Genomic DNA, 14,697 nt, shown 5'->3' with positions numbered 1-14,697 from the left:
TGATAAAGCATTGTTTTTTGCTTCTTTTTTTTTTTTTTTTTACCGTGTTCACTGAAGGGGTTAACTAGTGGGACAGTTTTATAGGTCAGGTTGTTCCGGACGCGGCGATACCAAATATGTGTACTTTTATTGTTTTTTTTGTTTTTTTTTTATAATAATATTTATTGATGGGTACATTATATTTTTATTTTTGGTGGATTATTATTTTTTTTATATTTTTGCAATTTTTTTTTTAAATTTTTTTTTCCCACTTTCAGACAGTTTATACACTTTATTACTTTGTCCCACTCTGGGACTTTCACTTTTTTTTCTCTGATCGCCTGCATGGCATAGGAATGGAGCACCATCCCTATGCCATGTAGGCTGTCAGCGGTGCACAGTGTGAAGATTGTTTGGAGATGCACTGCGCATGTCCAAACAATCTTCCTGCTGTCTGGTGACCCGGATGTTGTCATGACGACATCGGGTCGTCATGGCAACACCCGGGAAGCCTTTGCAGACTGCGCTGGAAGCCGGTAGAGGAGGTGAGTATCGGCGATCACCTCCCCTTGCCCCCGCAATGCCGCGATCGACTTCGATCGCAGCATCGCAGGGGTTAATGTGCTGGGAGTGGTGCAGGACCGCTCCCTGCACATAGTACCGGGTGTCAGCTGTGACAATCAGCTGACACCCGGCGGCTATCGCGCCCGCACAGCCTGTGTGCGCACGCGATCGCGATGACGTACTAATACGGGTCTGGCTCTTAAGTCCCAGGGCACAGACGCGTATTAGTACGTCAGATGTTGTTAAGGGGTTAAAAACTGTAATTTTTGTATCGCAAGGCAAATCTGTCAGCCCTATGTAAGGGCAGCTACAGGTTTATACTCTTGCCAAAACTGCACAAAAATGAACACACCAGACACATAGTTTATGGGCCAGGTGAAATCATGATGGGAGGGCTCCGCCTGTCCCTCTCATGCACCCGCACATACACCGCACCTGTCAATCACCTCAGTTAGGCCGGGAGACTCGTCATCTCATGAGCACAACATAAACTATATATCTGGTGTCGGGTGTCTCAAAGTAAGGACCTCCTAAAAACAACATTTATTAGATATGCATTAAAAAGGACTGAGAGAAGTGGTCCCATGAGAAGGACAAAAGAAGTGCATAAGAATAAAAATAAATTGGCGATCATTTTATAATAGTAGAACTGGTGGAAAAGAATTGAAATCTTCATAAGAAAGGGTAAAAAATTCTCTATTGACAACCAATAATGATGTTAAAGGTAAATTGGTCATGAAGAAACTACTGGACCCTAATATTTATTTATTTTACTCACTTATATAGCGCCATTAATTCAACAGCGCTTTACAGACATTATGGGCACTGTCCCCATTGGGGCTCACAATCTAGATTCCCTATCAGTATGTCTTTGGAGTGTGGGAGGAACCCGGAGGAAACCCATGCAAACACAGGGAGAAAGGGAGAACATACAAACTCCTTGCAGATGTTGTCCTTGGTGGGATTTGAATCCAGGACCCCAGCGCTGCAAAGCAACAGTGCTAACCACTGAGCCACCATGCTGCCCCTAATATGCCCTATTTCTCTAACCTCCCTGACCGCAGGGGTTGGCACCCTAAAGATAATGCGACAGTAGTACGTACTTCTGGATGACAGATGCTGACACAGATTACAGCTGATCAGCGGGGGTACCGGTTGTCGGACCCCGACCGATCAGACATTGATGATCTATCCTAAGGATTGCTCATCAATGCTAAAGTAGTAGGCAACCTCTTTAAAGGGGTTGACTAGCGAAGATAAATTGTCACCTATCTAAATAATAGGTGATCACTTAAAGATCGGTGGATGTCCACTGGGTTCCCTACTTTTAGCCCCTTGCATTGGCAGAACAGGGAACTTTTATCACCATAGGGAATGAATGGAGCAGCAGTCAGGCATGCACACAACTCCTTCATTCTGAGTGGGGATAAAAATAGGTTTGGATCCTATTGATCGAACACCCATCAATCAAGAAATTATCTTCACGGGGAGGGTGTGGATGTGATCCCATTGTCATAGAGGGTCAACCATCCATTACCTCTGCAATGATAGACACTTTTTCTCACGGTACTATGCATTTTGTAGTTAACGCTCTTTGCTCTTATGTCTTTACAGGTCTGGGGCATTACAACATTAGCAGTAAACCTACCAAAGTTTCTGGGGATTTGGCTGGTGTGAATGTCGTACAGGTAGCCACTTTTGGAGATTGTTGCCTGGCAGTATCAAGTGAAGGAGACGTTTACGGCTGGGGAAATTCTGAATACTTGCAGCTTGCCTGTATATCAGATCTCACACAGGTAAGATAATCTCTGATAAAAGTATAAGGAACAATGGGTATACAGATGCCCTGCTTGGTACACATTTCACCTGGCATTGAGCCTTTGTGCTAGATCTCGTCATGTTACGTTGAGAGGCCATTATGGGCTTTACCACACAGCTCCTCCTGTAATATATTTAGCCTAAGTTGTACTAATGTGAGATGCAGATCTGTGAGTGACCAGCACTGATGGGTTTGGTTTCATGCATTTTAATTTCCATTCTATTTTATTGTTGTCTAAAGTTTTCTTTTGCATAATAACAAAAATGTCTCAGGAAATGCCTATATCCATTCATTCACTGCATTCCTTGTATGACGTATTTCCATATGTACTGAGAGTAAGAGATGAATATTATTAGTTATCTGTTCTAGGTCAATGTTCCTCGGCTCTTACCATTCCAGAATGTTGGCAAGGTGAAACACGTGGCATGTGGTGGGACGAGTTGTGCTCTTTTGAATGGTCAGTATAAGCTATAATGGTGTACATTTATAGTTCTAAGTTTACATCCTAGAACAAAAGTGTTGGGATTCCCCTCTTATTGATCATATTAAGGTTTTCCCTTCTCTCCCGTTGTCACGTGTATAAAATCGAGCACAGTTTGACTTTACCTACATTTGTGAAAGAATGGGTCGTTATTAATTCAAGCATGGTGCTGTAATAGGAAGCCACTGTTGCAAAAGTCATTTCATGAAATTTCCTCCCTCCTAAACATTCCACTATTACAGAGAACCTGACATCTGATACATGGTGCCTAATCCATGTCAGGCACTGTGCGATCTCAGCCAGGTATGATTGACTGTGAAATCTACATGTAAAGGTCACCCGGGGACCGAGCCACGTGGCAAGCTCGTCGGACAGGCAGGTCTTTTGGCGGTCTCTCCTCTCCCCCCCCCCTTACTGACCGTGACTGACAGGTCTTTTCTGCTTGTGCATATAGGCAGAGACGTGTCAGCGGGTGGGGTGTCCAATTAGTATATATTGCGTGGTCTCAGTCCCTGGCGGCTATTAAATGTGTGCTTTTCTCTGAGATCGCAGAGTGTCGAATACATGATACGCATTGATTGGGCAGCATGTATCAAATATCAGGTTCATTTTAACTGTTAAGCTGAAAAGAGAATGGACAGCACCTTCAAAACATACATTGATCTAATGCCTCTCGGCAAAAATATCTAAAACTGAACATGAGGTTCTTAGTTTAACATTCTGATCAGACTGTATGAAGCCCACTGCCACGTCACTGCGTACTTCTTAGTTTTTTTAATTTTAACTGTGAGTGGTATTTTTAAAACGTAGAAGCCTTTGGGAAATACAGCAACTCAACCACAAAGTCACGATCATGTAAAGTTCCCTGTCAGGTGTCCCGAGTGCTCAGGCACATAGCGCTGAATTCGTCAACAGGGGTACGCTGCATAATTAAGTCCGCGCCTCTTCTCAGTGCCATGCGCCTCAATGTTCCTTGACACAGACAAAAATTCTACTCCAGACTGTGTGTCTTTAAAATTTCCATTTGCTTCAGAGATACGGGCCTTTTTTTTATTTAGTGCTGCTTTTTATGGTCTTTACTAAGGGGGCGTGGCTCACAGGATTCTCTGGGGGCGTGTCTTTAGGCTGTTATGCATAATTATCCTGTGAGTCACGCCCTCTTGATAAAGACCATCAAAATTTGCACTAAACAAAAAGGCCCATATCTCTGTGACAGTATAGTGGAATAAAAAAAAACACAATACTCAAGGGAGCAGCAGAAATATAATAAAAGCAAAAACAGTTCACCTGTGAACTAGCGACAGGTTCTCTTTAACCCCTTCACTACCTTTTGACATACTTGTACGTCAAATGTATTGTCCCCTGCCTTTAATTAAAGGGGTATTCCCATCTCCAAGATCCTATCCCAGTATGTAGTAGGTGTAATAATAATAATATTAGCAAATACCTCAAATTAGAAATGTAGTATAGTTTTTATGATTCGCTATGTCTTTTTCCTCATGTGCAGGCATTGCAGGACCTTAGGTATCCATGGTTACGTCCACTGATATAATGACAGTTATCTAGCTGCCAGTGGCCGTAACCGTGGATACCTAAGGTCCCGCAATACCTGCGCATGAAGTAAGTGACATAGCGAATCAAATATACTATACTACATTTCTAATTGTAGGTATTTGCTAATATTATTATTATTATTATACCTACTACATATTGGGATAGGATCTTGGAGATGGGAATACCCCTTTAAGACTCACACACTGAGCCCGCATCTTTCCCCATACTTGATGGCTGACTTAATCAGCCATCAATTGCCTCTAACAGCTGTGGGTGCAGCTGTGCTCCGCCTGCGACTGTCAACTAGTTAACTGCCACTGTCAATCACTGATAGCGGCATTCAACACGTGCCGATGGAGAGTGCTTCATTTCACGCTCCCATCAGCGCTCCCGTGACGTGATCGCAGGGCACCAATGGGTTGTCATGACAGCAGCGGTCTCCTGGGCCCGTCATTACCAATATGGTAAATAATATACCGAAAAAACTATTTTTATTTTTTTTTGCAATTTCAACGCACTTGGAATTTTTTAATCCCCTTTTTCCAATACACTGTTGTAAAATGAATGTCATTCAAAAGTACAACTCTGCCCGCAGATAACAAGTCCTCATATGGCTATATGACCAGGAAAATAAAAAAAAAGTTATGGCTCTTGGAAGAAAAAAGAAAAAACGGAAAACTGCTGGGTATAGGGGTTAAAGATATTCTTTAAAGGGGTATTCCCATCTCCAAGATCCTATCCCAATATGTAATAGGGGTAATAATTATAATATTAGCAAATACCTCCAATTAGAAATGTAGTATAGTTTCTCTGATTCGCAATGTCTCTTTCCTCGTGTACTGGAATTGCAGGACCTTAAGTATCCATGGTTACGACCACTGATATAGTGACAGTTAGCTAGTTGCTAGTAGTCGTAACCATGGATACCTAAGGTCCTGCAATGCCTACACATGAGGAAAGAGACATAGAAATGTAGTATTGTTCTTCTGATTCGCAATGTCCCTTTCCTCATGTGCAGGCTTTGCAGAACCTTAGGTATCCATGGTTATGACCACTAGCAATTAGCTAACTGTCACTATATCAGTAGTTGTAACCATGGATACCTAAGGTCCTGCAATACCTGCTCATGAGGAGAGAGACATAGTGAATCAGAAAAACTATACTACATTTCTAATTGGAGGTATTTTCTAATATTATTATTATTACACCTACTACATTTTGGGATAGGATCTTGGAGATGGGAATACCCCTTTTAATGAATGTTACATTTTGTTGTTGAATAATTCTATTTTCTCTGTTATTGTAGAGGATGGAAATGTCTTTGTATGGGGTTATGGTATTCTTGGAAAGGGACCACACTTTACAGAGTCTTCCATCCCAGAAATAATTCCTCCAACTCTGTTTGGCTTAAACGACTTCAACCCAAACGTGAGGGTGTCTATGATCTCCTCGGGCCTTGGCCACTTTGCTGCAGTAACAAGTAAGTTATTCTAACTTTTGAAAAAGATCTACATCCCAAAACTGATAATTTAGAATTATTAATTCTATTGTAATAAGGTAAGCAGTATATATATTAGTTGATGGCACGGCTTTCTTCCAGAAAAGTGGGTTAACATGGGAAAAGAAAAGCATTTTTAAATGGCAAAAATTATTTTTCCCCTTCTCCCATGACAGCACCACCTGAGAGAGGGTATCTGCCCACCAAGGACAGGAACCTACTGAATAAAAAGGCGGTACCTCTCCTCCGCATCAGTTTTTGGTTCCTGTCCCTGATGGGAGCCTCACCAGGTGGTACCTCACGTACCTGGATTATGGACGGTGCGGCCTGGAGGCCGTGGAAGCAGCAGATGGTCCCTGTTCCCAGCCCGTCTGGCTGCTGCCCGGGTCTGTGTGTGGGGAGGAGGTGCTGTTTTCCTTCGGATGCCTCCCCGCGTGCGCCGGGGCCTGCGGCCGGGTCTGCGCCTCGCAAAGATGAACTGAGCACGCCGGCCGGCAGGTCTTCCGGGCTGCGCACGTGGGGGTCGCGTCGCACCCTCTGACGGAGCACGCCGGAAGTCCGGGCTGCGCACGCGCGGGGTGCTGACGCGCCCTATCACGGAGTGCGCCGGAAACCGGGTCTGCGCATGCGCGGGTGGGAAGCTGTCATCCCGCTGCAAGCGCGCCGGGTGCCGCTGGGCTGCGCACGCGCAGAGGCAGGTGGATTTGCGGGTAGCGCGCCAGCTGGCTAAAATTAAAAAAAAAAGGAAAAAGAGAGATGAGCACGCTGCGGAAGGGGAGGAGCCTAAAGGAGGTGGAGCCCTACTGCTTTTAAGGATGGGGAGCAATCAGGATGGCGGTGTCTGCATCCCCGCCATGATAAATGAGGAACCGCAGTCACCTGGGCAGCAGCTGTCACCGCCACAGGAAGTACAGCAGCAGCCACAGCCATCAAAGCAGCGCAAGCAGCTCAAACAAATGGAACGGGAATCTTCCCATCGACAAAGTCACAGCAGTGAGGGGCGTACGAGTTCCGGCAAGACTGGTCAGAAAAGACTTCGTCAGTCCACCTCCGCCAGATGGGAGCCCTCATGTGAACGGCAACCACCGCCTCCGGTACCCTAGTCTGAACGGCAGTGTGGTGAGTGATCTTCGTGAAAGTCTCACCTTGAATAATGTGCTCTTCTCTCTCTCTCTCTCTTTTCCTCCTTCTTCTCCTTTTATTTCTTGGGGCAGGAGGCGAAGAAGTGTAGTGCTAAAAATAAAAACAGGGAGTGTGCTTTATGCAAAATCGGTCTTCCCACCTCCTATGCCAAAAACCTATGCTCAGACTGTATTCAGAAAACCATTGCAGAGGAGTCCCCCAGGTTTTCTTTAGAATTAAAGGATCTAATCCAGACAGAGGTCAGAGAGTCTTTAAGAGGCTTAACCTCACTCAAAAAGAAGAAGCGAAAACTAGTTTCTTCAGAATCAGAGGAATCAGTGGAGTCCCGTTTTACGAGAGAACTGCCTTCCTCCTCTAATCACTCCTCATCGTCATCGGAGTCTTTGGATGATAATGGAGGGGGCAGACCTTGTTTTTCGGTTGATAATACTGAGAGACTAGTTAAAGCCGTCAGAGGGACTATGGGTATTACCGATACCAAAGTGCCCAGAACAGTCCAGGATGTTATGTTCGGGGGCTTAGACCAAAGGAGGAGACGCTCATTCCCGGTCAATGACAGGATTAAATCTCTGATAGAAAGGGAATGGAAGAAACCGGAGAGGAAGGGTCAGCTGCCGTCATCCTCCAAGCGGAGGTACCCCTTTGAGGATGAGGATGCGGCTAAATGGGACAAAACCCCTAAGATTGACGTGGCCATTTCAAAATCTTCAAAAAAATCCACTCTGCCCTTTGAAGATTTAGGAGCCTTAAAAGACCCGCTGGATAAAAAAGCGGAGTCCTTCCTTAAGCAAACCTGGGAGTCGTCAGCAGGGGCCCTTAAACCGGCAGTAGCAGCGACCTGCACTGCTAGATCTATGATGATCTGGCTTCAACAATTGGAAGACCAGATCAGGGGGAATGTGTCCAGGGAGAAAATTCTATCAGACCTTCCTCTTGTGCAGGGAGCGGCTGCATTCCTGGCAGATGCATCGGCAGATTCAGTTAGGCTGGCTGCCCGGTCTGCAAACCTCTCTAATGCAGCCCGTAGGGCGCTATGGCTCAAGAGCTGGCCAGGAGATGTGCAGTCAAAGTCTAAACTGTGCTCAATCCCTTGTGAGGGGGACTTCTTGTTCGGCAAAGGTCTAGATGACATCCTAGATAAAGCCGCAGACAAAAAACATGGATTTCCCACGGTGTCTGGTTCCCGATTTAACAGTTCCTTTCGGAAGAGAAAATACAGCTGCAGTAAAGCTCCCAGAGACCAAGGTAGCTGGAAAGACCGAAAGCCGTATAGCAGAGGCTTCATGTTTGGGGGTCCCTCCTCCGAGAATAAGAAAGCCCCTAAGTGACAGTTCCCCCCAGGTGGGAGGAAGATTGTCCCACTTCCTGCCTGCCTGGAAGAAAATTTCATCCAATTCTTGGATCTTAGGGATAATCAGGAGGGGGCTCACACTAGAGTTCAAGAGCAGGCCCAAGAACACTGTCAAAATATCAGCCCCCAGAGGTTTAGTGGAACAGATAGCCTTACAGCAGGAAGTTCTCTCTCTGCTCAGGAAAGGAGTTCTGGTGGAAACACCTGCACCCGAGCAAGGAAGAGGATTCTATTCGACCCTCTTCCTAATAAAGAAGCCGGACGGCTCCTTCAGGACCATTGCGAACTTAAAGAGACTGAACGACCATTTAATCTACAGGCCTTTCAAGATGGAAACAATAAAATCAGCCATAAAGATGTTATTTCCGGACTGTTTTATGTGCGTCCTCGATCTGAAGGACGCCTACTACCACGTCCCGATTTTGCCAGATCATCAACAGTTTCTAAGAGTAGCTGTACAATTCGGCAGGCACGTAAGGCATTTTCAGTTCGCAGCTCTTCCCTTTGGCATTTCCATGGCGCCGAGAGTCTTCACAAAAATCATTCTGGAGGTCACAGCGCACTTGAGGGAAAGAGATATTTTAGTCATCCCTTATCTGGACGACTTCTTAGTAGTGGGCAGATCAAGTCAACTCTGTGCTCTAGCCCTGGCGGACGTCATGGCCAGTCTAAGACGCCTAGGTTGGCTGTTAAATCTGGAGAAGTCAAGGCTGGAACCAAAGAGGGTTCAGTCTTTCCTGGGTCTCATTCTGGACTCGGAAAACCAAACCTGTCTTCTGCCAGAGGGAAAGAAACTGAAGATCAGATCCCTAACATCTCAGATTGTCAGCAATCCGACCATCACCCTGAGGAGTGCAATGTCTCTGTTGGGTACAATGACGTCTTGCATTCCGGCGGTTCAGTGGGCCCAGCACCATTCCAGATGTCTTCAACAGGAGATTCTGGCAGCAGACAGGCGGCTCAAAGGTCGCCTGAATGGGAAAATATCTCTTCCAGATGTTGTGATCAACTCCCTGGACTGGTGGACATCTCCGGTCAACCTATCTTTGGGGGTTCCTTGGACCTTCCAGGTGTCGGATACAATTACAACAGACGCAAGTGCGGAAGGTTGGGGAGCTCACCTAAGGGATCGTTCTGTACAAGGCCTCTGGTCGGACAGCGAGACAAGCCTCTCTTCCAACATGAAAGAGCTGTTGGCAGCCAGAAACGCGCTAAAAGAATTCAGTTCTGTTCTTCAGGGTCCTCACGTCAGGATAATGTCAGACAACAGATCAACAGTCGCCTACATCAATCATCAAGGGGGTACCAGGTCTCTCCCTCTGATGTTAATAGCGGATCAGATCTTCAGGTTTGCCGAGAGTCGGCTGGTTACGCTCTCGGCACTGCATATAAAAGGGGAAGAGAACATAAAGGCCCATTTCTTGAGTCGTCACATCTTGAAACAAGGAGAGTGGGAGTTGAATCCAGCCGTTTTTCAGCAGATTGTGGATCGGTGGGGACAGCCCCAGATAGATCTGTTTGCAAACAGACACAATCGGAAGACCGAAACCTTTTGCTCCCTGAATCCAAAAGAGGGGGCGTTTGCGGTGGACGCGCTGCAGATTCAGTGGGATTTCACTCTAGCTTATGCCTTTCCCCCTTTAGTACTGATCCCTACTATCCTGAGGAAGATCCGAGAGGAACGGGCGAGGGTTATATTGATCGCCCCGTTCTGGCCCAAGAGACCATGGTTCACTTGGATGAAGAGAATGTCCCAAGCAGATCCATGGGTTCTTCCGGACATCCCGGATCTCCTCAGGCAGGGCCCAGTCTGTCATCCCCAAAGAGCGGGCCTGCATTTGACGGCTTGGATTTTGAGAGGTCGCTATTGACGCAAAGGGGGTTTTCTCCAGATCTTGTTACTACCCTTCTAGCAAGTAGAAAGCCGATAACAACTAGAATCTATGGTAGAACCTGGGCTAAGTTCTTGTCTACCTCGGGTCAGTCTGCCAAAGGGAGGGTTCCTATTGAGGCCATACTAGAATTCCTCCAGAAGGGGTTAAACATGGGACTAGCCACCAGTACTCTTAAGGTACAGGTATCTGCTCTGGGGGCACTGTATAATTATGACTTGGCAGCAAATAGATGTATCATTAGATTTATTAAAGCCTGTCATAGATCCAGACCTATTCCTGTTCCAAGAATGCCTCCTTGGGACCTTAATTTAGTTCTGGAAGCATTAACCAAACCTCCCTTCGAGCCCTTAGAGAAGGTTTCAGAAAAAATCTTAACTTTAAAGACTGCGCTATTGGTGGCCCTGACATCAGCTCGTAGAGTCAGTGACTTACACGCACTATCCATTAACCATCCATTCACTCAAGTATGTATGGATAGAGTAATCTTAAGACCAGACCCGGCCTATCTTCCAAAGGTAGCCTCCAAGTTCCATAGGACGCAAGTAATCACTCTCCCTTCCTTCTATCCTAATCCTAGGGATTCTGAGGAATATAAGCTTCACACCTTAGATGTTAGGAGGGTGTTAGTCCAGTATTTGGAAGTGACAAAAGCCTGGAGAAAGAGTGACGCTTTATTTATATCCTTTCAGGGGGCTAGGAAAGGACTTAAGGTTACAAGGGGGACCATAGCTAGATGGGTCAGGGATACTATTACCTTAGCCTACTCTTCTAGCAATCTGCCGGTTCCTGAGAACCTGAAGGCCCATTCCACCAGAGCGGTAGCTGCTTCCTGGGCTGAGAAGGCGGATGTGCCCATCGACATTATATGTAAGGCGGCAACTTGGTCATCCCCTGCTACATTTTACAAACATTACCGTCTTGACCTTTCCTCTTCTACTGATCTGTCCTTTGGTAGAAAGGTGTTGCAAGCGGTGATCCCTCCCTCTGGTATTTAATCTCTATAAATCTCTCAGGTGGTGCTGTCATGGGAGAAGGGGAAAAGATCCTAGTTACTTACCGGTAACGGGATTTTACAGAGCCCATGACAGCACCCTATTAATTCCCTCCCTTTTATCACTGTGGTGTGCACTTTTTTTAAGGTGTTTAGTACATATGTTGAGGTGGTGGTTATGTATTAACCTGTCTTCGGAGGCCCTCTCATGCTCTGAAACAAAAAACTGATGCGGAGGAGAGGTACCGCCTTTTTATTCAGTAGGTTCCTGTCCTTGGTGGGCGGATACCCTCTCTCAGGTGGTGCTGTCATGGGCTCTGTAAAATCCCGTTACCGGTAAGTAACTAGGATCTTTTTGGGGGAAATCAAAGGTTTCTCAGCTTCTCATGTCTGATAGAACATGTTCACCAGACAGTGATATGTTTGCCACTATCCTGCTGATGAATCCCCTTTAATCGGTTAGAACCATAAGGGCCATATTCGGACATCCGTAAAACGTGGTTTGTGTACGGACCATGATGCGCAGACTGGCCGCGGGTCCCTTGACCTGAACTGAAGAGCCTCATATTTGCCTAGAAGTCTGTCAAGTTTGAGTCGGGGAACCCGCTGCCGGTTTGTGCATCACATACTTCCATAGAGAAACCACTTTCACCGATTTCTGAATATTCTCCCTAAGGGAGCGCGTGCATGAGACTTTCAGGAATCTCATTCACTTTGCTGGTACTAGGAATTCCTTCACTTTTTGTGACAAAAACTGCACGGATAAAACAAGACCAAAATGCACCAAAAACATGTCTCTTAGCAGGAAAAAACACTGCGTAAAATGCATGTGTTTTTTTTTTTTATGGGCTTTTGTCATTTATTTGAATGACTGAGAAACGCTGCAAAAACGCTAAAAGAATTGACTTGCAGATATTAAACTACTTGAAAAAATAAGCAGCATTGTGCATAAGATTTCAGAAATCGTATTCATTTTGCTGGTAATATAAATTGCAGCGTTTTGGTGCAATATTTTTGGTGCAGAAATTTCTGTATGTGCACACGTTAAGTATTTGCTGCATTTTTGCCACGCAGATTTGTTCTAAAAACAAGCATTTTTTAGTAGCAGCAATGTGAGTGAGAGATGGTAGTATTCAGAGGGGACTTTGTATCTATAGAGGAATAGTACATGTTCTAACTATAAAGCTATCAAGAACAAACCAGAGTGTAGGGATAAAAATCTACATTTTATTGAATAAATATATAATTAAACATCAAACAACTATTGCAAAGTATCAGATATATTGACAGGTAACAGAACCAGAGAACACGGGGCTATGCTCCCTACCCCAAAAATGTGAATAACCACTCATTAAAATATAGGTAATACCTATACCTAATACCGCTGCAGTGTGAGACGATGAAACGCGCGTCGAGGCGTTTTCTTGGCTAATTCCTCTCTACCGCTGGTCCTTGGTCCGGCAACATGAACTTAGATATATAATCCCTCTTGTGGCTGCATATTGTGGTCCACATTGCTGATATTACCAGGTCAGCTAGTCTGGATACTTGATATATGCAGGGCCATGGCTTGCTCATATTGATTAGGGCCAGTGGTATTGTGGTCTGGGTCTAATATAGTGAAATGATAATATTCAAAATAGATATTTCAATATCCAGATCCTAGTGTTCCCTTTCTCTATCCATTACTCACGTTATGATGTATAACCTATATTTTAATGAGTGGTTATTCACATTTTTGTGGTAGGGAGCCTAGCCGTGTGTTCTCTGTTTCTGTTACCTGTCAATATATGTGATACTTTGTAATAGTTGTTTGATGCTTAATTATATGTTTATTCAATTTAATATTAGATTTTTATCCCTATACTCTGATTTGTTCTTGATAGGTTTATAATGTGAGTGAGATCTGTGAACTCTCATGCACACATTGCTTATTGCACATTTGCTTGATTTGGTGTTTTTCACCCATTCCAGTACTTGGGGAAAATTTAAGGTAAAAAAATTGTGTATTTTACCCAGAGTTTTTTCCTGCCAAGAGACACTTTTTTGGTGCAGAAATATCTGCAGCAAATACTTAAGATGTGCACGTTCCAAAGGCTTCCCCACATGTTGCAACACGGCGATCATAAGATTGCATTTCATATATAAACCATTTTTTTAATAAATTGCTGTAATTTAGTATTGACAGTGTTTCTTTTTTATACTTTTTGTTTTGCTTTGCAGATGGTGGGGAACTATTTGTTTGGGGTAAAAATATGAGAGGCTGCTTGGGTACAGGAAGATTTGATGATCAGTATTTTCCATGGCGGGTAAGATACCTTCCTACATATCGGCAAAGCTTTTCTCTCTCTTTTATGTTTGATTTAGACCACCTGCTCTTTCTCTTTTTTTTCTCCTTTTACTTGTCGCAGTCGACATCTCCCCCCAACCCTGGGCCCCCCTCCACTAGCATACATTACTCTCCTCCAGCTGCATATAGAAACCCTGCTAATCTTATTAACTTTCAGTGCATGCCCTCTCAAATCGATTTCCATTGTGCTCTCTGGAACACACGGTCTGTGTGTAACAAACTAACTTACATCCATGATTTTTTCCTCTCTAATTCCCTTAACCTTCTGGCTATCACTGAAACCTGGATTCATCAGCCAGACACCACCGCTGCTGCTGCTCTCTCGTTTGGTGGGCTGAAATTCTCACATACCGCCAGACCTGGCAACAGACAGGGTGGAGGTGTTGGTCTGCTCCTTTCCTCACAATGTGCTTTCCAGGTCATCCCCCCCCAGATCCCTCACTTATGTTTCCTTCCTTTGAAGTCCACACCATCAGACTCTTTAAACCCTTCTCTCTGCGAGTGGCAGTTGTGTATCGCCCTCCAGGCTCCTCCCGCCAGTTCTTGATCACTTTGCCACCTGGCTTCCTCACTTTCTATCCTGTGACATCCCCACCCTCATCATGGGCGACTTTAACATCCCCATCGATGATCCCCTCTCCCAATCTGCCTCTCATCTACTTTCTCTAACCTCTTCATTCCGTCTCTCACAGTTTACTAATTCTCCTACCCATGAAGACTGGAATACTCTGGACCTGTTTTTTTCCAGTCTCTGCTCGCTGGATGACTTTACAAACTCCCCTCTCCCGCTCTCGGACCACAACCTTTTTTCCTTCTCTGTTAAGAATTGTCTCCTCACCCGGGACACCCCCACTTACCACACTTATAGGAATACACGTACCATTAATACCCAGGAGCTTATGGACAATCTCCACACATCTTTAGCCCCCATCTCCTCCTTCTCTTGTCCAGACTTAGCATTGTCACACTACAATAATACACTGAAGAGTGCCCTAGATGAAGCGGCTCCTTCTACTCGCAGAAAGATCCGACACAGACAACGGCAGCCCTGGCACACGATGCAAACACGTTT

At 45.0% G+C, this 14,697-nt stretch overlaps 1 protein-coding gene across 1 annotated transcript in view; it reads left to right on the top strand.

The window, feature by feature from the left end:
- RCC1L (RCC1 like) overlaps nt 1-14,697 on the top strand; it is a 41,433-nt gene that overhangs the window by 21,406 nt on the left and 5,330 nt on the right. The window contains exons 8-11 of the mRNA XM_073665156.1: nt 2,158-2,339; nt 2,732-2,819; nt 5,704-5,877; nt 13,499-13,584. Of these exons, the coding sequence (XP_073521257.1) occupies nt 2,158-2,339; nt 2,732-2,819; nt 5,704-5,877; nt 13,499-13,584 (530 nt within the window). The remainder of the gene's footprint in view (nt 1-2,157; nt 2,340-2,731; nt 2,820-5,703; nt 5,878-13,498; nt 13,585-14,697) is intronic.

The sequence above is a fragment of the Phyllobates terribilis genome, unplaced genomic scaffold (genome assembly GCF_046119375.1).
Source record: "Phyllobates terribilis strain yellow unplaced genomic scaffold, ASM4611937v1 Scaffold_2__4_contigs__length_985480577, whole genome shotgun sequence".
Lineage (NCBI taxonomy): Eukaryota > Metazoa > Chordata > Amphibia > Anura > Dendrobatidae > Phyllobates > Phyllobates terribilis.
The sequence above is the reverse complement of the archived record's forward strand: the minus strand, read 5'-3'. Positions and strand labels throughout refer to the sequence as shown.